Source organism: Lolium rigidum, chromosome 5 (assembly GCF_022539505.1).
Source record: "Lolium rigidum isolate FL_2022 chromosome 5, APGP_CSIRO_Lrig_0.1, whole genome shotgun sequence".
NCBI classification, from domain to species: domain Eukaryota; kingdom Viridiplantae; phylum Streptophyta; class Magnoliopsida; order Poales; family Poaceae; genus Lolium; species Lolium rigidum.
The window spans coordinates 97,950,405-97,972,758 of NC_061512.1; the positions used below are offsets into that span (position 1 = coordinate 97,950,405).

Genomic DNA, 22,354 nt, shown 5'->3' on the forward strand with positions numbered 1-22,354 from the left:
CTTTCGGTAGTCGTCTTCGCTCCACTCAACTGCTGTGGAGCGAGTGCGGTCGTTCTTCCCTCGGTACTCCCACATGTAGTGCCCCCGGCATCGCAGGGGGATCAGGCGCCGGGCGAGCCAGCAGTTGTACATATTGGTGGCCGTCAATCCCGCGTCCTTCAACACCTGGATCGACGACCGCATCTTCTTCACCACCTCTTCCTGGTCGCGCGGCAGCGACCACACGTTGAGGCGCCGGGGAACACTTGGCTCAGACGAGTATTGGGGGATGTGGACCTCCCCCGGCCGGGTGTACTCCGTGGCATAAAACCAGAACTTGCGCCATTGCGCTTGTGCCTTCTTCGGGAGCGCCATGTCGATGAAGTTCTCCCCGGACTTCACCTGGAACGTAATCCCTCCATTGAGGATGAGCGACTGGTCGCTTTTTCTCACCCGGGTCACCCGCCCATGGAAGATTGTTACCCACGGCGGGAAGTAGGGCGGACAGCCCAGGTAGCACTCGCACAGTGCCACGAACAGGGTGATCTGCTGGATGTTGTGCGGCCCGAGGTCGGAGATCTTCATACTATAGAACGCCAGGAGTTGGTGCAGGAAGTCAGAGGTGGGGAGCGCGAAGCCGCGGTCGAGGAAGCTCATGAAGATCACGAACTCCCCTGGCCTCGGTCGCGGCTCCGTCTCGTTCGTCGCCGGGACCCTCCACCTCTCATGCCTAAACTCGGGGATGATCCCCGTGGAGATGTACGGGAGGAGAGACTCTCGAGTAACCTTGGACTTGGTCCATCCTTTCGCCACCATTGATGCGTTCTGAGCTCGAATGCCGAAGGGAAGCGGGAGGAGATGAGGGAGTGAAGAGGGGGAAAATGCGACGTAGTGAGAAGCCCTAGCCCCCGGAACAACCTTTTATACCTCCACACTCGCCCGACTTAAGGAACAAGATCCGCCATTCAATGTCGTTCCGAAATCGCCGCCCGAAGATCGACGGCCGAGATTTGAACCGGACTAAACTGCGCGGTCATTAGCTAGCCGTTAACGGTCTTGTCAAGCCCAACGGTCAAACGCGCGGTAACGGCTCGTGCCTCGGTCAACGCGAAACTAGCTGTTGGATCCTCCACGTGTCTTCCCTGGGTGACAGACGCCGATTGACACACAACGACTGTTCCAACGCCGACTGGCCACCACCGACTGGCCTTTGGCGACTGAAGACTGGGATCCTATTCTTAACTTTGTTTTTCAGGAGCCCGGCAACGACTTGCCTCGATCCATCGCCAGACCTCTCCAAGTTCTGCCTCAGGCCCGTGCTTCATCATCACCGCGCTCGGGGACTAATGATGGGGATATGCCCTAGGGGGTGTACCACCAGTCTCACTCGCCACGGAGTAAAGGGCTTAAAGAGGGTTCCAGGACCCGAGCGACTGGGCGACCGACCCCTGGTGCGACTGGACACCCAGCCCCTGGTGTGACTGGGCTAAAACCCTCGGATGGGACGACTGGACGGGAGGCCCGGGTGACTGGAGGAAGATATTACTTGCAAGAAGAGCAACGAATCCCGGATTAGTAGCAACGATCTTAGTCCAGTACAAAATAGTCTACTTTAATTCTGCTCCGGCTCCAAATATGCCACTAAGACTAGCCATAATGAAAGTATCATAAGTAGTATCATGCATGCTATGTTGGCAAAAATCTGATGTGGCGCACCAATTAATGAGGTGAGAGATGAGTGTGGTATCATAATATGATACCGTATCATAGCATGTAAAACTAAAAAATTTAATGGCAAAACATCATGCACACAAATTTGCATTGAGATTCTACAAAACATTAAATATGATGATACTATGTTACTATCTTATGATACTATGCACTGTGGAGGTAGTATCATACACTAGTATCATGTACGTGTATGATACTTTCCATTGTGACTAGTCTAAGTCTAGTTGAACCTCGTGGCGGCTGAAAAAGCGCAAAAGAAACCCAAAAGCTGAGAAAGAGAGGTGATAAAAGAAAAGGAAAAACAAGGGAGTCCTAGGCACCACCCACCCAGTGAAGTTCTTGGTCTGGTCGGTAGACAGGCTTGCAAGGAGGGGCCACCAGCATGCTCCCTGCTGCATTCTCTGTGACCAGCCCGAGGAGCTCCTCACGGGCTGTTCGTTGTGCGTATCCTTCTGCGCGGGGTGCTCCTGGATCCGATCCATCGCTCCATTTCCTGGCCTTGGGACACCCTTGTGGACTGGTGGATCTGCAGTCCCCAAGGCCGCTCTGAAAGGCACCTCGTTGCAAGCTATGCTTGCGGTTTGGTGAATCTGGAAGAAGCGCAACATAGCCATCTTCGATGCTGCACAATCGATGTCTACCTGTTGTTTTCCACAATCCGAGCAGAGTCCTAGGATTGGGAAACAGAGGGCGGAAAGGGGCTTGCGAGTCTGCTCCCCGTGGTACCTAACTCTTATGGACATCGTGTTCTAATCTCAGGTGTAGTTGTCTACTGGGCTTGGCATAATTCTCTTTTCTATCGATTCACTGAGACACAAAGCTTTTTTGTTTTCTCTTAAAAAAAATTGCACCATATTACAATAGGTGAATAATCTCGCTTAATTTCAGTATATGATACTTAAAGCATAGTTTTGCTACATAGAAGCATCTCTAGTAGATCACCAAAACTGAACTCCCAAATAACCAGTTCTTGTGAGGCTGCCATTTTTCTTCTTCTTTGCATTGGGAGGCTCCATGGCTGATTCCCGACAATATTAACTCCCAAAAAATTTCCTCCTGGAATATCTTACTCTTTATGCAATCTGGAGAGACTTTAGGCTCATTTTAGCATAGAATCCGAGTGATCGCAAGGAAATTTCATAAACATATCTCCTCATTTCGACATACCATCACAATTATCTCATTAATGTGTGTTTCTCCAAACAACATTCTGTAGACCTGTGAAGTTTGTACCAAGGGTATATTTTGTCAATATGTCTGATTCTGTTAGACAGTCAACACCCGTTCAACAGATGGTAGTGGCATATTTTGGACCAGTGCATAATTTTAGTGGTACATTGGGCAAACTGGCACTTCGAGTGATATATCTTAACTGACCAAATTATTGGTACTATATGTGAAATTTCCTCAATCCAGAAAACTTTGTATGGCATTTGCATCTCTTGTTTATAGGACTGGATATTGGTTCAGAAACTTGTTGAAGATGCAAATGATGCTTTCGAGGGGCTCGAACTAAGCCACGGTCATATGGTAAACGATTCAGTTGGCTAACCATTGATCTAAATGTGACTTACTATATTCATCGCTATGTATATTTGTATTCAATTATGTAGGTCTTAGAGTTCCGTGCACGGACCGGATTGAACAAGGGAACTGCCGTGAACTATCTAATCAACCACATACTCGGGAAACTTGGTCTTGATAGGTCTAAAGTTCTTCCTATGTATTTTGGAGACGATGTTACGGATGAAGATGCTTTTGAGGTGAGGTTCTATCAAAAAATCATTTTAGAAAATAAATTATCATATTTCTTAAAGGTTTAATAAATATTATTTCACAATTGTGCTGCTATCACCAGGTCCTCCATGAGAAAAAACTTGGATTCGGAGTTCTCATCTCACAAAAACCTAGGAAAACTAAAGCATTGTACTCACTGAAGAATCCGTTTGAGGTAATACACCAAGTCTCACGCTTGTGTATGCAGTCATGTTGATTGTATACAGTCAAACAGTCACTGATGTTTTCAGCTCTCAATCAGGTGAAGCGGTTTTTGAATGAGTTGGTCGAATGGAAGAAGAGTCTTGAAGCTTTGAGTTCCACTGCTGAGAACGACGACGAGATCGTTGAAACCAGCAGCAGGTGAGAAAAATTAGTCAAACATCATGCTAGAAATAGCCTTATGGTTCCGATTTCAGGTAATAATATGAAACCCAAATTCCACCAACAAAGTTAAATATGGGAAGGTTTACGTAGTTCTTCATAAATTGGTGTGTTCAACAAACAATAGAGCAATACAGCAAAATAAAGAACCGCTGTGTTGCCAAAGATTTATCTTCCCTGTTTCAATTGGTAAACGATTCAATTAGCTAACCATTGATCTAAATGTGACTTACTATATTCATCGCTATGTATAACTGTATTCAATTATGTAGGTCTTAGAGCTCCGTGCACGGACCGGATTGAACAAGGGAACTGCAGTGAATTATCTAATCAACCATATACTCGGGAAACTTGGTCTGGATAGGTCTAAACGTGTTCTTATCTCAGGTGCAGTCCTCTCACCCTTTGTAGCAACGCGAGAATAGATATCTTTTAGTTTCTCTCCAACCAAGGTAAATATAGCGAGGGGCCATTGCCCCCCCCCCCTCCCCACCACATCCCCGCCCGCGGAAAATGATCGGAGGATTTTCTTATTTCCCTTGTAATGGTGTTAGAATAACCCTTAACATCATCGAAACTGATAGGCATGATGGAAATATGCCCAGAGACAATAATAAAGTTGTATCATTCATACTTATAGTTTCATAATTAATGTTTATGTTTCCATGCTATAACTGTATTGGTTCCAAATATGTGATTTGGAGGAAAACCTAATAACACGTGTGGAATAATAAACACAAATAGAGTTTCCTAATATTATCTCTTAGACTAATTCATATATTATTTGATAGTCTTATTTTCCTTACTATGGGAATAAGTAAAGTGTTACGGGGTTGCCACTAATATATGAGAGCAACATTGACTGGGAAGAAATGTTGTTGGATAAGCTCCATTGATATACTTTGAAACACATAGTGAATATGTTTTAGGTATTTTCTCAAGTTACATATTACCGGTTACTAGTTTTTTAGAGACGTAAACATATCATGGGATCATCAAATGTTATCTTGTAACCGGGTAGCCGTAAAGGTGATCATATGGTATACTGGAAAGTACACCATAGTTCTTGTTATCTCGAGATTAGGAAAGTACGCCATAGTTCTTGTTATCTCGAGATTAGAAAAGTACGCCATAGTCCTAGTTATCTCAAGATTGAGATTTGCTCCTCTGACGGTGGATAGATACTCTCTGGACCCACTCATCTATTACGAAGTTCATCATGGTCTGGCTAGATGTAAAGTTATATTGCCCCTAAGTGTGTTTTTTGATAATTAATAACAGTCCCTAAAGGATGGAGAGATACAAAGTTTCATGAACTAATGGTTTTACTGAGTTTTATACGAGGGAAGACCATGTGTTAGAGCATCTCCATCCGTCTCCCCGATGAGCCCCCATGACGCCTTTTTTCGTCCGGATGGACAAAAAGGCCCAGCCGTGCCCCCGGCTCCTAGATTTTGTCCGGATTAGGCCTTTCATCCATCCGGAGAGCTCAGGCTATCCCCCCCGGGCGCGCTCGGGGACTACGGACGAGAGAAAAGCGCGCGAACCGTCAGGTGGCCCCGACCTGTCGGCGACAAAGACCTGGTTTCTACGGCAATATCATCGTCTTCCAGATATACGGCGCACGCGTGTTTCCGGAGAAATTTGTAATTCTACGGCAATACCCTCGTCGAACGAAAGCTTTGAACAAACTAAGTGGTGCAACATAGACAAATTGCATATAAACCTTCGAATAAACATAAAAATTACATATAAAAACTTTAAAACAAACTTTAACTACTTCTTCTTCCTAGATGGCCCCGCCTCATCGTCCTGGCGGCGACGCTTCCCGCTCGACACCTCGTCCGAAGAGCCGGTGTCCTTCTCGTCGTCGGAGGAAGTTGAGTCCTCCTCGTCGCTCGCCGGGGCCGCCGCGTCCTCAGCCCCTTCCTCCCCTTCCTCCTCCTCAGCCTCCTCCTCCTCCTCAGCCTCCTCCTCGGCCTCTTCGTCCTCCTCATCGTCGTCATCCCATTCCTCCTCGATGGACGACGGCGGCGAATCGTCGCTGCTGGACGATGCAGCTCGGTTCCATCAATGGCGCCATCCAGGCGGTTTCCCTCGTTGTTGGTGTCCGACGGCCAAGAGAGATCGCTCATGGTTACAGAGGATGGTGAGGAGAGAAGAGATGAATGGCGTCAGCCGTCGGAAACCGTATATGTAGGCTTACCGACGAAGAGACCGGCGGTTGCTCTCCCGCGAAGTTCGTGCGGGGGCGGTTCGCGCGTCGAGGCCACTTCGCCCGTTCCCGGCGAGGCGTTTGGGCTTCCCAGACCACTTCACGGACCATTACGGCGGTTCAATGCGTCGAGGCCACTCTCCGACGGTTCCCCTTCCCGGCGACTGCACCGTCGCTATGCACGCGGTGGGTGAGCGTCAGGAGGCGATCATGGGCTCGCCACTGGGAAAATGGGCCTCCCCAGGCCAAAAAATACATCCACCCGGTGCTAAATAGCGCCGGATTTCGGCCTGGGGAGCCCCAACGGCTGGAGATGCTCTTATATTCAAGAGTGGATGCCATGATAATAAATATGTATGTTGAGTGTTGGCATAAAGATCATCATTCTAAAAAGATAAATTTAATATGATTATTAAGGAGTTAAAGAAGATGAAGTTCTTGAGTGGAACTCAAAGGAAGACATGCTCATGCTTATGTGGCAAGCCTTGGAGGTTCAAGATTTTGAAAGTTCGTTTATAAGAGGAACTTCCTTAGCTGTTCAACATCTGCAAAGGCCATTCTCGCGCCTCATCGTGGATCCAGCTGAGAATGCTCTGAACCGAGATAGCTTTGTCTCTGAAGACACGAATCACTTGTTTTATTTATTTATTTTGGAAGTACTCCCACTACATACACGCAGCTAGGCATGGAGCAACGTCAGTTCTTTTGTGGTACCCCTAAATAAATAATAGCCATTAATTTTCGTCCATCCAATGGCCCAAAAATTTTCATACCACAGTTGAAAACATCGGCGGGCCGGCCCAATTGACCGGCCCAGCCCAGTAGATTGGTCCAGCCCCATTAGCTGCCGACCAGATCAGCTGTGGGTGGGATTCCTGTTCGTTCTTCCACGACGAGAGAGGTTCCGCCGCCGCCGCTATGTCCATCCCCAACTCCGGCGCCACGACGGTGGACAACGGCTCCTCGGCCTCCATCCCCACCATCGCCGCGGAGGATCTCGGCCTCTCCATCCCCACCATCGCCGCGGAGGATCTCGGCCTCTCCATCCCCATTCCCATCCCGACTCCGCCGTCTGCACCGCGGTCGGCGTCCGGGTCGTCGTCGACATGGACGTGGACGTGACCGGAGGGGGGGGGGGGTCCGGGAGCCCCTCGCGGGCCACTGCCGGTGCCCTTCTCCTCTTCCTGCTACGGAGAGCGACCCGTGGCGACCGAGCCGACGGGTGCTCCTAAATCGAGCTCGTCGACGACTCCTCCCGATGAAGCCCCCCTCCGTCGCCTCAATCAAGTCGCCGTCGTGTTCCGGTGTATCTCGTACAAGAGAGCCCGTCCATGCTCGCTTCTTCGGCGACTCGCCGCCACAGACAACATATCGATAACCAAATCGGCGCCCTTGACCTGAAATGGCGAACTGCCAGGTGACGGATGCGGCCGCCGTGTTGATCTAGCACTCGGGCGACGGCAAGTTCGAGCGCCTCTACTGGCCGGCCATCTCGGTGGACGTCGTGCATAGGAATCCAGGGCACTAACTTCGGTCGTCATCCTCCACGACTCCGGTGCTGGAGGTGGTGGTGGTGACGCCAAGACCGACCCTGCCGTGACTGCCGTCGCAGGGAAGTGAAGCTCCTGAAGGCCAAGGACACGCTGCTCCTCGGCCAGGTCAACTGCCTTCCACCTCACCCGTGTGGGTGCCGCCGCGACGCGGTCGCCGGTCTTTGTTCTGTCGGCACCGCCGCGAAGGGAGAGCAAGGCCGGCGACGGTGTGTTGGAGCTGGGGAAGAGGTCGACGAAGTGGTGTCCGGCGCTCGGGCAGGTGCCCACCATCTCTGCCTCCATGTTGGCGCCGCCGCGACGGTCGTATTCTCCATGTAAGCTATCTGCTACGACATTCTGAAATCAATACTGAAATCACTAAGTGCTTGTCGAAGGCTGGTTAATTGTGTTAACTGCATTCTGATTAGTACAAGTTACCAATTTCAGCCATTATGGGGGAATCTTTACACTCCTATCAAATATATATGCTAGCTCAGTAGCTCTGTTGTTCCGTCATGGCAAAGTCAATAAAGATAATAGGGTCCGTTGTCACTGGTTAAAACTAGGTGCATCTCGAAGGGATTGTAGTTGTTCTTTTTGGAAAAGGAAAAGGAGGAACAAATATTCTAGTGTAAATAGTTCAACTTTAGAAGGTAATCAGTCATTACTTCTCAAGCCAGTAGAGCTCCTGGAAGACAACAAGTACGCATAAATGCAACAGAAAACGAAAGCTTCAGAGCATTGGATAAAAAATAGAATTGTGAGACCAAAACCATGCACTTTACCTCTTAAATAGCACCAGTGGACTCACTCTCTTGATCTTTTCTTAATTTTCATCAGATTAGTTATGATTAAAGTCAATGGACTTGCATTTAATTAGTGTATTAATCTCCTAATGAATGCCATGCAAGTAAACCAGTGATAAGGGGAGATCTTGGTGCAAACCCACATTGTCCTGATGAGGTGACATTCCTTTTCCTTTCACGGTATCATGATGAGCTGCTTGAATTTGCAGCGTCAGAAGTTCTGGATTTCTAGTGGACTAGTACTAACAATATGATGCGCTGGTGTGGCACAACTTTATTATATTACATAATGTCTTGTAGTTTTTGAAACTATGTCAGTACAAGTCTATGCGTAATGGGAACCCAAATTGAAAGCCACTAAGTACAAAATATATTACCTATATAAAAGCTAACCCTATCTGCTCAAACCTTAAAGTTTTGGGCACTATTCATGGTAGCATTTCAACCAACTAAATTTTGACACGGTTGCACTTTTCACTGTAGACAGAAAATTAGTTTGGGGCAGCTTACTTTTCTTGCCTTTTTTCTTTGCGTGCTAAATCTTAGGTAACCGGCAGGCTCCCGGTGATCTCTGTTATTGTATCCGGTTGCTTCTCATTTTGTGTGTCTCTGGGCTCGGTAAACTTCCGGTTTTCCGGTTCTTACCCGACCCTCGCCGCTTTGAGTAAATCCATACATTTCTGGTCTATCCGGTCTCTTTCTCGGATGTCTCTCCATGTCTTCGTCTGCGGGTCTCGACCAATCCACAGTCACATTCCTCCACAATACCCACCAGCGCGGCGTAGCAGGTGTCGACGCATCCGTCGTCCCGCCGGGGAGGCCACGGCTTCCCACGTGAAGCCTCGAAAACGCCGCCGCACCACCACTTCCACCGCCGCGACCTTCCGATCGAGCGGGACGTCGCCGACAAGAGGGCATGGAGCAGGAGAGGAAGCGAGAATCGGCGGCGGCGGCAGCGATGGTACTGCTGCTGGAGTGTCTAGCGAGGTTGAAGAGTGGGGTGGTGGGGGCGTGGTGCAGGAGGGGGAAGTGGTGAAGGCAGTCCGGATCGGGTTGGCCTCCGGGGCCGCTTCACCACACGCACGCTCGGGATTCCTCTTCGCTGGTGGAGGCCGTCCGGGCCGGGGTGGCCTCCGGAACCGCCTCACTCCACGCACGCCGGGATGCTTGATTACATTTTCGCCCTTCCCAATCCTGCAGCTGGTATTATATAATTTTTGATTGACCGGTGTTGTTCTACCTTCGATTTGCTGTTATCCTCGATTTTCCTGATTTTATAGTCTTAGTTCTGTGGCTGTTTATGCTGGGCGGATCTCCCAGTCCTGGTGAATTTTCTATGTTGTTATACAAATATTCTTCATGAATCTCGATTTCTTTCAATGAAAAGCCAAGAATTGTCTGAAAATATAGATCTTTAACAAGTGATTGATTCTTAAACTGCAGGTTGCGCTGGTTGAGGAGCTTGATGCCGTCGACGATCTGGCCGCTGCCGGCTGAGCGGAAGGAGGCGCTGTAGAAGGATCCAAAGCCTTCCTCGCTGACCTTGAGCCTGCTGCTCAGGCCATTGTTGGCTCTGTCGAGCTCCTACAGCCCCGAACACCCTCAGCCACACCAGGGCTGGCAACTTGGCGCTCGCTGATGCTAATGATGGTTCCCTTTCCTTCCCATTGTTGCTCCTCTTTCTAAATTGATTTCGTTGATCCTTCACAACTGCTCTATCAGGTGATTGGTTGTTGTTTATTTTTAGTGGTTCTTGGTTAGTTAGTTATAGCTATAACAAATTAAAAAGGCATCAGTATGTAGTACCAGCAGCACATCTCAAATTGGTGAATTCTCCGCAGCGCCAACAATGCAACAACCACTAATGGTACGAGTGTTGGGAGAATGAACTGCCCAATATCCTATTTAGTTATTTAATTAACGAGAATGAATGACCAGTATCCCACTCATAGGCGGACCCAACCGCCCCTAAGCCCCGGGCATGCGCCCAGGCTTCTGGCTGGCGGCGCAACCTATTTTGATGAATATTTGATAAAAATTTGGACGGGCTTATAGTGCGCCCAGGCTTGATGAAAATCTTGGGTCCGCCACTGATCCCACTCAATTATTAGCCATCTATTGGCATCTTATTTTGTTATTTTGGATGTAGTGGCTGACACAGCTCATCAGTTCAGAGCTCTCCCATTGGTACTGCATACACTGTGGCCTTTGGCTATGGATGGAGAATGTAGAGAGGACATACTTGCATGTCATTGCTTTCTTATTGCTGTTGTTGTCTCGGTCTTGATTTGGATTTTTGTCCTCCCAGTAGATTTGCAGATTATGCCGCCTCTTCTATCAACTGTCAGGTAGCAGACCTCTGGTTTTCTCACTTTTATACATGAATAAATATACAACCAGCCCAAATTACTGATTGTTTCTCCCGTGGGAATTCAAATATTGCAAACAATATATGGCTTCTTCCTCCTGACTTCCTTATTCCTTATAAGCCAGTATTACATATAGCGTTATCTGTTTATATAGTCAGCATGACGTCCCTTTACAATTGCATAATTATGTTTTGAAGAAAGTGCGACCAAACTCTTATCTGTCACTTTTTTTGAAGAAATTAGTTTTAGAGCTGATCATCATAAAAAACCAGAGGCTGAAAATTGCGCCAAAATAAAATAACACACTCAGCCAAGTGCTCAGGCTTTTCCTGGGACACAATGTTCCATTTTGACAAGCCATTTTGACAAACAAGCCAAACATTGCACAAAGGGCACTTTTACAAAGTGAGCACACCGCATTCTTGCATGTGCAACTAATGGATCTTTATAAGAATAGGAAAACTATACTAAGTTGGACACATGCTTCAGATTTCTGAAACCTGTAAGAAAATTATTGCTGTATAAGTTACTGACAGAAAAGTCAGCTGCCTTCTATGTAAATTGAAAATTCAGCTTTGGTCGATGTTTTAGGGAAATACAGTGGAGGCCTATGTGCCAAGCAACCACATAGATCAATTCAGAGCAAATGAAGAAAGGTTCCATCTTTCCATTCCAAATGTTCATCAATCAGTCTTTACATTCCAGATGTCCCATGGTCAATCGTCCTCCCTGAAGCATGGAAAAAGTACAAACCAACAGACTTTTTGACAGTTAATTGTTCAAGGTGTTCTTTTAGTACAACGGTAAATGTAATATAATATTATATGAGCATAAAGCTGCCGAATGGCAGAAAGCTGAAGTAATATGACTATATGTATAATTATATGCCAAGTGGATTTGATTAAGCTACTATATTATTAATTGCTTCTGTATGATTTTAACAAATGGCACTCCGTGAGGTAATTTGATATACTGTCTGAGTTGGGAGATCCCTTTCCCGCACTGAAATACTAGCAGCTCATCCGTATTTCCATAGATGCAGAACAATGCCAATAAAGATCTTTTGTTCTATGCCTAACAATCACCCTACCGTTTGTGGCACATAGGGAGGAACCTGAACCTGCAATAACGGGTTCTTTTACGAGAATGTTTAATGATTTTCAGCTTCTTATATCGGGAACCTGACACTTTCCTCATGGCCAGATCTATGTTGTTTTCTCAAAGTCTGAAACTACTTACAAGGTACATTGTATATTCAAGGAAGTGTTTGCCTATCTGTACAAATACTTACTGCATCCTACACATGCACGTTTGTTTGTTTCTGTCCTTATGTTTTCTAATATATACATATGATCGTGTATCTTCATGTAGTTTGCTGCATTGTTTCCAGGTTGCATTTGAGCACGGGCATGTGATGGTTCATGCCATTTTTCGTCTATGAGTTAGCTGTAGAATGTGCAATGAAACGTATGTAATGTATACCTTACACTGAAGTTTTATGTATACCTTATACTGAAGTTTTCTTTCCTGTAGTTAATTTTTCCTCCAGATGTTCAGGTGTCCTGTACCCTGTACTGAAAACTTTTGTAATAGCGGTCCTTTTTTTTCAATAAAGAAAATTATAGCAGTTGTTGTTTTTGTGCTATCAATAATATGTGGTTAATTTCAGTAGCAACTGATGGTAGCTGTGCTATTCATCTGCTGTCTCTTTTTTCCATTAGTATACTGACTTTACATTGTTCCACAATTTCTGAAACTGATATATCCTATGTCAACCTACTCTGTGAACTATATAATCACACTAATCAATTATGCCATGTATGACATGCCAGCATCGCAGTCAGCCAAGGGGCGCGGCGTGCTGCTGCACAGCGAAGCGAGTTGGAGAGGAAACTAATGGTGAGAACTTACTCTGCGAGTTTTTTTTGTCTTATCATTTGGATATTTGGATTTTATATCATTTCAAATCTGTTTTCCTTTTCAATGAAATGAAACGCAAATCCTTTTGCGTTTTCTCGAAGAAAAGAAGCATTCTTTTGTCTCCAACTCCAAACAGATAAGTTAATTGGTTAGCTATCTTACTCTCCGAACTCTAAAATACAAGGCATGTAAATAGTGATATATGTAAGCTGCACTTCAGCCTATGAGAGGTTGTAACATATTGAATCTTATTATTAGGGCATCCCATATAACAGTTATATCTTTGCACAGTAACGCATGAATTGTTTTGCGTAGGATAATGAGTGGCTAATCCACATTGCTGCAGTGCAAAGAGTGGAAGGCATGCTAGATGACTTTCGGCCTCCTCTTTTACCCTCTCCATTGCAGAAGACACACATCAAAGGAAATTGTGTTTCTTAGTAATTTTGTAGTTACGTTTCCTAAATATGCTCAGCTTTGCTCAGTAATTTTGTACTTACATTTCTTCTCTGAATTATGTTTTCAGGAATTTTTTAGTTATGTTTCTTCAAGATATTCTCTATTTGCAATAAATGGGGACAGACTGAAATGCACTACCGTATCAATATATGTACTTTTGCAATTCTGACAGATATCTGGAAGTTGTATGACAATCTCATTTTCCAGAGAATACAACGGTGAAGTTTGAACTGCATTTGTATCCTCCAATCCGTTACAATACCCTTTGGTGCCCCCATGAATTTCTTGGGGGACCATGAGCTCAACTGACATGCATGACAAGTTCCCTGAGTCTATAAAGAACCATGATATAGAACTAGCTGTCATACCTGATTCACCTGCCTGGTGGGGCGGTATTTTTGGGAATGTATTAATATCGAGAGATATGGTGGGGCGGCATATAGGAGAGTTGCACGAAACTGGAGCTTTTCCAAGACCGCGAGCAGATGGGCATGGAGAAACGCAGGTATGTCCTAGCGCAGTAGTGCTCATGGCAGAGCACCTCAATCCAGCTTCGTTCTGATAGAGAAATTGGCTCCGCCGGAGTGTATGCACGAGTGCAAACTTGCTATCGGCTGACATTTCTGAACACTGTTTCGTGACGACGTGAAACGGTTGGGTTTACAGGTTGGGTTTACAGAGGCGCTACGCCGCTACCCCTGTGGGGAGGATGATTGTGCTTTAGCGTCAGCTTTCCGTCACACTGGTTATTGCTGCCCATCGCGAACTACTACCACAGGAAATAATCGGAGTATGGTGTGTCAGCCATAATCCCAGGTCCAACACCTGTATATGTGTACATGTATAATACACAAGTTTGGCAGTGTTGTATATGTGTACATGTGTAATACACAAGTTTGGCAGTGTATTTTAGATGCAAATAAAAAGGAAAATACCCCATGCATTGCATTTGTTTCATCGTGTTTACTCTTCATATTTTTTGTTATTGTTGTACACACTTATCACATTACTATGAAACTTAATTGGATATTTTGATGCTATTAATTAATTAATCTAACTGTTTTTATGCGAAATATGGCAGCATGGTCCTAGGTCCTTCAACCCACGGACACGCCAATCCTTCAACCCAGGGGCGCGGCGTGCGCCGCGCCGCAAACTTCCTAGTAGTGCTTGATTCTTAAAGCATTTGGACATCTGTTGAACGGCTAATTAGTAAATCAATATAACTAATTTTGACTACTCTTATGTTTTAGTGAAGTCTACTAAAATGTTTTCAATAAATTGTCTGAATTGATTACTATGTCATATTGCTGTAGCTTTCATTTACCTATAGGTTATAAACTGAATAAGTGATAGTTCCAGTAATTCCTCCACCTCAATATTTTTCCTTGCAGTATCTTTACTACTATCTGTCGGCGACGACGGAGGTGACAAGCCCACCATACCACTTCTTCGTCCGATTCGTCTCGGACGAAGCCTGCACGCGTGTGGTGAACTTCTACCCGGCAGTGCGCTGCTGTGGCGCACAAGTGAGTATTCGTCGGTGGAGCCGTTGTGCGCGTGGTTCGCCGGGCAAGATGGAGTTTCATACCAGGCTCAGCATCGAGGGTCTTCCAGAGGAGGCGCAGGAGCCGCAGGCCGTGAACCTTGTGCTGGCTGGTCTCGACGGCGTGCTCGACGAGATGTTACCGGTGACTGACCTCTGTCTTGTGCATGTCACCGCGTGGCTGCGTGACCTCTGTCTTGTGAAAGTCTTTACTGTAGTTTATAATGTTTCGAACAGAGTTTGTCATTTTGTCTGATCGAGAAATCTGGCGTGTTATAATCTTTATCTTGTATGATTCAAAATACTCTTTAAATAGTTCAATTGCACTCTCAAACTCAGCCGAAGTACTGCTAGATTTACAAACGAGAGACTGCTAGATTTACAAACGTTTAGCTCTTTGAGACTTACTCATATCATTTGTCTGAAATTGTGAAAGTACTCATGAATAGCATACACAGGTCAGATTTGGCCCAGTTAATAGATCTAACCTTCTGGACAATATCGACCAGGCTAAGGTACTTGGAGTTCACCGTTACACCTGTGGTAGGGCATAATATCTTCCCTATAGCGTACAACACAAAGCATTGTAAAAATTGTTTTCCGATTCCCATGTTCACAGAACTTGACAGGAATACTCCACAACAACAAGCAAACTTAGAACGCCATTATCACTGGTTAAAGCTGCTCCTTTGTCTACACACTCTCAGGCTCTCAGCCCTGATACTTTGTACCCAGTAGCCCACAAAGCAAAGCTATAATACTAAACCAGTTGCACAAGGAAATGAAACTGTCTGCTGCAAGTAGCATAGCATCAGGGAAGCACCACCACCTTCAGAGTTTCAGACAACCATTGCATCAGATAAAAACCCTTTTTTGTTTCTAGGTTTCATATTACAGAGAAGAATTGACACTGAACACATATGTAACTGACATTCCAAATAAGCAAATAAGCAAATGTGTTTCGTGTTTCAGAGCTAAGCCTAAAACCTTATCAGAACATCGCCACATCCATGTACCAGAATCATCACAAGTTGGGAAGAGAACCACCTTCGGAAGACGACACAGCAGCACCTTTTGCTTCAAATCACATACCACCTGGTATACATCACACTCGCAAATCAATGAAATAGAGGTAACGAATTTGCAGGATAAACATGATTATTTAGTATTTATATGAAAATACCTTTTCAGAATGACAATAATTCACAAAGATAAACTTTTTTTTTTTAATTGAGGAGCTCCCGCTCCCGATTTCATTAAAAAATGAAACCAAGTATCACTTGCGCCCATTACAACTTCATCCCACACCTTTCCTCCAAACTCCTAAAGTTTGACTAAATAGAACCAGACATCATACATGTATCTCTCTAAGAAAATTTCGATAAACTCAGAAAGCCTTTACAGTACAACAAGAATTTGAATCTAAAACAAACTTTATCACAGAACAATGTCTTTCCTTTTGGAACATCTCTTAACATTTTTCCTCCACCTTTTTTTCTATGTGATAAACTGATTACGAATAAAACCAACATGTACAAAGGATGGCATTAGACTCAACAATCAGACTACTATGTCATGATAATTGTAGTTTCACAAGCCACAACATGCACACCAACACATGTGGAGCTAGCAATCTGAGGCACATCACCATACATAATGTCTCTAAAACAGAATATCATCTATTTACTTCATGATCAGGCCAATACCCACAGCACATGAACAGCACACTCATGGCTCAAATAGCGACATGGCAAGCATCCACAATACGGTGTTCGTCAGAAATAGGCTACCTGGTGCCGGCGATGCAGGATCGGGCCGATTCGCTGGTGGCGGCGGCCGCCCACGATGCAGGATGGCGTGGAGTCGATGGCGGCGGTCACCCTAGATGCAGGAGGACGGGGTGTCGATGGCGGCAGCGGTCTCCACGCGGGACGACGGGATCTCGAGGGTGTCGACGGAGGCGGCGGTTGCGCTCCGCGCAGGACGACGCCGACGGGATGCCGTGATGGCGGCGGCGGTCACGCGATGGAGGCTAGCGAGGGTGTTGACGGAGGCTCGCGAGGGTGTCGACGGAGGCGGCGGTTGCGCTCCGCGCAGGACGACGCCGACGGGACGATGGCGGCGGCGGTCACGCTCCAGGGAGAACGCGATGTTGAGGGAGGCCGGCGACTTCTCTCGTGACGGAGGCTGGAGACTTCTCTCCTGCTGGGCCAATTGTTTGGCCCGTTTCGGGAGAACTAATTTTTTTTTTCCATGGTGTACTTGTTGATGGGCTGTCGGGCCGTTTAATCCTGACCGTTGACTAATCATACCTCTCCCCTTACCAGCTGTGGTAAAAGCTACTGTAAAAGATGCCCAGTTAAAAGCGACCATAGGTAGTCCTGCTGTGCTTATGACAGTCCCATGTACAAGCCATGTACGATGCCGTATCTTTTTATTTCGCTCGGCGGCAGAGAACAACTACTAATGAAAGTGCTGCTGTGCCATCCATGCTAAGGCGGGACGGCAACACGTTCATGTTCTAATATTTTTTTCCGGATAGTGTTGTAATTAACTAGGACGATTGTTTTTGCTGATTGTTTTTACTGTTAGCAACCGATCGTGCCGGAGCAGCCGCATGCTTACGGCGTGCAAGTCTCCAATAATCTGTAGGCAGTCCATCTGCGTGCATGGTTGGGTGCACAATCCAAATTTTCATATAAAGGTTTGCCCTTTTTCTCTTTTTATTCGTCTGTTATTTTTCAGATTGATGACCCCTGCCAAAAAAGAGTCAGAGTCCTGGATTTCTTGCCTTTTCTTTATCACGGTTTCAGTGTGTACTTACGCGAACACAGGAAAGTTCTACAAGCTCATCATTGATCAGCCTTCCCGTCTCTATTAGAGTTGTTCCTCGATGAAATTTACGAGCCGTGAAAGTTTGATGTGTACATATTTCATTCAGTTAGCACTTGTGACTTCTATACTTTTTATTTCGTTGAACTAATACGACACGGATTCAATACCCCTATCATATGTTTCCTGGCCGCACTGAATATGTCGTTTAGGGCATGTGCAATGATTGATAAAACTGTCTTATCTTAACGCCGTTACGTAATTTAGATATAACAGCAAAATATAGTGTACAATAGATTAGTTTTTAGTCTTATCCATAGTAATCAGATATCCTAAATTTATGGTGAGAGATTATGCTAAGAGGTCACCTCTTCTTAATTAAGAAAGGCAAACCCTTCTTTTCAATATTGTCTCTTCTTCACCTTAGTATTTATCCTAGGTGGCACTCCTAAGAAATCACCATTGTATATGCTCTTACCAGGCTCTCAGGTTGAGAAATGTAGGAAGCATCATATGCGGTCAACATAAGGACTATCATGGTGCACCTTTACTGCGGATTATAAACATGTACTTTCTAGTTTGAGATACTCAGCTACAAATCTACAATTGATGGTTGGGTGGAGAGTTATTTTGATTCATTTGTATTCGGTAAGTGTATATACTCCAATATTGCATGTTACGATCATGCTCAATATATATGCTTTGGATTATTAGAAGAGGCTTTGATTCACTGATCGTCCAAATTCACCTAATTTGTATGGTCATTAGTAATCTTCGAAGTTGTATGCATCATAAAGCAGTGGTTGTTATGGGCAATCAAACTGATGAAATGGATGGTCATTGATAATATAAATTGGAAGCCCAAACATTTTCCTTCAGTAACTGTGTGTTTATTTTCTCTAAGCAGATCAGTTATTTCATCCAAAGTATGTGTGATGTTTCCCTGTGTCCCACCGCATAGCAGCCTTCCCGCCACCCCTGGCTGTCTATAAATTCATTGAGCGCTGCCCGTAGTTTATACCTGCAAAAATATCTGAATAAACTACAGGAACAATTGCATCGCTGCTGCAAAAATGGCTAAAAGCATTTTGGACCTAGGATATTGACCTAGGCATTATCATCAGACAAGCACAGACACAAGTACTTTTTGAGATGTTCAAATTTGAAATTGTCTCCTCCATATCCAAGTCATAGGCAGTATAATAGTCTGTGACTCTGTGATCAATGGAATAACTTTTGTTTGCTAGAAAGAAAACAGATATCTTTATGTGACAGAGATGGCAAAAGCTACACTTTGTGTGATGTCAAAACTGGATCTTGTAACCCTAGAGGCAGAAAATACTCTTTGCCAGAATAAAAGAGATGTCTTCGTAAATCACACATACATACAGAAAGTCTGTACAATTTGGAAAACCTAGATTCGTGGCAGGCAACGTAGCTTCACCAGCAGGAGCCATTCCTGACGTTGCTGACCGTTTACAGCATGGCAAGGCCGTCCGCTCTTCCTCCTATCTGTCAACTTAGTCATCTAAATCGCTGTCAAACCGCTGCTCATCTTTGTCAGTCGGCGGTGATCTTCTCCTTAGCAAGAACTGAACTAGTGAGATGGCCGCAACCAGAGCTATTTCCGCATGGTCTGAAGTGCTGGTCTTGATGCAGAGTTGGCCTAGGTTTCTGCTGTTTATGTTGGCGCCAACCGATAGTTTTGACCCACGGCCCACTCGGAAGACTGACTGAAGATTCGCACTGAGTACAGTCTCTTTCTCAAACGAGAGAACAGTGGCTGCGATGGTGGTGCTCCCTTCTCTCACAGGGTAGTCTTTTCCCCTTACTGTGACTTCCAGGCCACCTCCATCTGCCACTTGTCCACCACCAACCATCCTCCCGGCATTGGCTACCAACTGAACTCGTTTACCAATGATGACCGAGTCCTCCAATTTGGCTCCAGAAAAATACCTCGTCCCAAATTTAGTAACAGAAATGCCTCCTCCAGTGGTGTTCCAAGCCAAATTTCGGAACTTGGCATCCCCATGAACAGTACAAACCAAATCCTTACTCGCTGTTTGCATATCCATGCCCCCCATCAAGGAGTAGCCACTCTGATCAGCATAGCTTACTGAACATTCTGATTGGATATACATGTCTTCTTTATCCTTTCTCATCTGTCCCGCGATTGATGCGGATATGTTCTTTTTATAATCATGACATGATTCAAAATTGATCCCGTCAAACCCAATATCATGGTCCCATCCTTGGGGGTCCAAAACTGGTCTAAACAACTGATCATTAGTTATAAGGTGACGGTAGCGGTACGCTGGATAATCAGAGTCAAAACTTAACGGGATTTCCATGTCTGACATGTGCACAACCTCTGGGGATGTGCTCTCTTCATAATCATCAGCAACCGCAGGTGACGCATCACTGTTTTGAGCTTCAGCAAGCTTTTGCCTTCTGATTCCTTCCTTCCACTGCTGTTTTAGGTATGAAGTCTCACGATAGTCCAGTTCATCAAGATATGCAGTTCTCTGTTCCTTGGTCAATTTTTCGAATTCAGATTTCTTGAGAAGTCGAAATGGTGGTAGCTGATCATAGTCATCCTCCTCATCTGATAGTTCAGTCATCTCACTGCCAACACCGTCAGAACTCGATGACGAATAGGGTTTAAGGAGTGATGAAAGAAGATGAGGCAGTGAAGGTAGCCTAGTATTTGCTTGTGACAGTAGAAAACTATCTTGAAACTTGAGTAACGAATTTGCTTCTGCCAGCAACTTGGTCGCCCCACACAGAAGCAAAAGTTCTGATACCCATACCTGCCCATTTGGCAGAACTCTTTCAGCTCTGGTGTTTCGTCTGCACATTGGATGATTGTCAACCAGAACAATAGGGTTCTCCAGCTGTGTGTTAGAAGCTGCTACCTGGATATGACGCTGGACGACATTCTTACAATAACGGGTGTACGCATCATACTCCAAAGGATAGCCATCTGGTCCTTCAGGAGGAGATGAGGAACAGTGAGTCATTACAAGGAGTGTGTTGAACCACATTGAAGAACCCAAAATATCAGTCATAAGCTTCAGCAGAGGGTAGTCACTGTATTTGCTGTTAATATGGTCAAGTCGCTCAAAGTACAAGATGATATCAGGCGGCGATCTTTTAATGAAACGCTTGACGGCATGCAAAATCTTCCTGTTCCTGCGTTGGCTATAGTAATGAGGCATCAGACCAGGTGTATCGATAACTGTAACTCTTACTCCTTTGATAGTTCCATCAACCCTCTTTATCCTACTAGTACCAGGAACAAGTGCATTGGTTGCAACCTTTGTTTCATCAAAAATGGAGTTAATTGTGGCACTCTTCCCTACACCAGTCTTTCCCAGAAGAAGGATTCGCAAGGGGAGGTCCAAATCTGGCCCACCGGGTGCTTCTTGTTCTGCCGCTATAACTCTGGCTTTGTTGATAGCGAGGTTGGTTCTCTTGGCATCTGATTCACCAGCCTTGATCAGGTTGGCAAGCTGCAGTCTGTACAGTACCTGTGCCACTACATTGGTACTGGGAGGCACTCCAGTCCTGTGTACCAGCCGCAAAAACTTAATCTGAAGTGCCTCAACTTGCTTGAGCGGATCTGGGTTCTTGCTATCATGATCTAGCTGAAGATGACCAGAAGCATCCTGTGGGCTGGATGTGACCTCTGATGCACGGCTATCAGTGGAAGGAAATCTGTTGGCAGACACCGTGTCTACAAACTCATTTTGTGTTGTACCTGAAACAGGAAATCCGATAGATTTAGCAGGAGGATAGAATTACAGTGTTACTTTCTCGAATCCAATGAAGGCAAGAAATGTCTCTACGTAATGGACTACAGAAGAACAAACAAATAGCAGCATGACCTTGAGCTAAGTAAATGAAACCAAGGTCTGGCAGGCAGACACACGGGGTGCAACCAGTTGTAACAACAGCAAGTGAACATCCCCAAAACCTATAAGTTGTCGTCAGGACCATATATTAAGACAGCAGAAAATTGGGGTAACAAAGATGAAACAGCTTCGCCTTAAGCAGTGACGGCAAATTGGTTTAATCCCTCTAATGCATCCTAAAATCAATAACTATTCGATTGGACCGGAGGACAAACTGAATAAAAAACGGGATTATAATACTCGTAAGGGAAACCAGGCAAGAAGACTACCATCAGCATCGGCCTCGGAGGCGCCGTCGTCGGCCCCGGAGATGGCGAAGGGCCTCGCCGACTGCAGGGACGAGCCGAGCCGGTAGGAGATCCAGTCCCTGAAGTTCAACATCATCCTTCACCTGCAGAGAGGCGGGAGCAACCGAAATCAGCGATTTCTTCCTCACCCTCAACCCCAACCCGTAAGCAGAAACCCCAATCTTTTTTTTCCCTTGCACTCGAATTGACAAAGTGCGGCTATTGGAAAAACTTCGCCGCAACGATACCTGGTCGGCCGGCGGCTTGGGCGTTCTTGGGATGAGGCGATAGATGTCGTTGCTAGACCTGGAGATGTGCTTTTTTTTTTCGTGTGGCAGGAGAAAGAGAGGGGCGGAGAGGAGAGTGGCTCAGCCTTCCGACCGGAGAGCGCTAGGTTTTGTCACGTCTGCGAGGGGACGAGAGGGACTGGCAGGGGCGCGTTTGGTAGCTGGATCGACTTGGCTCGGCATCCGTCCAACAAATTTTCGGTCCCGTTTGGATGCCTGCAGGTCACTGCGTTTTTGCATTAATCGGATCTCAAAGCATCCCTGGGATAGGTCCTAGGGAACGTCCGGAATGGCAGTTTCTCCGGGACCAGACCCGT

The 22,354-nt window shown here is 45.7% G+C and overlaps 1 protein-coding gene and 2 long non-coding RNA genes across 3 annotated transcripts; 1 reads left to right on the forward strand and 2 right to left on the reverse strand.

Moving 5' to 3' along the window:
- Positions 1 to 7,570: 7,570 nt before the first annotated feature.
- On the forward strand, positions 7,571 to 13,305 carry LOC124652872. Its single transcript, XR_006987767.1, has 2 exons — positions 7,571 to 7,952; positions 9,867 to 13,305. It is a non-coding gene; the product is annotated as an uncharacterized LOC124652872 (long non-coding RNA).
- Positions 13,306 to 15,572: 2,267 nt separating this feature from the next.
- On the reverse strand, positions 15,573 to 16,708 carry LOC124654914. The gene is made up of 2 exons (XR_006988510.1): positions 16,508 to 16,708; positions 15,573 to 15,812 (listed from the first exon to the last, which is right to left on the reverse strand). It is a non-coding gene; the product is annotated as an uncharacterized LOC124654914 (long non-coding RNA).
- A 1,974-nt stretch (positions 16,709 to 18,682) lies between these two features.
- On the reverse strand, positions 18,683 to 22,106 carry LOC124651780 (translocase of chloroplast 90, chloroplastic). The gene is made up of 3 exons (XM_047190815.1): positions 21,999 to 22,106; positions 21,733 to 21,854; positions 18,683 to 21,309 (listed from the first exon to the last, which is right to left on the reverse strand). Exons 2-3 carry the CDS (start codon positions 21,845 to 21,847, stop codon positions 19,070 to 19,072), a joined length of 2,355 nt encoding a protein of 784 aa, XP_047046771.1. The 5' UTR covers positions 21,848 to 21,854; positions 21,999 to 22,106; the 3' UTR covers positions 18,683 to 19,069.
- Between the last annotated feature and the right edge of the window lie 248 nt (positions 22,107 to 22,354).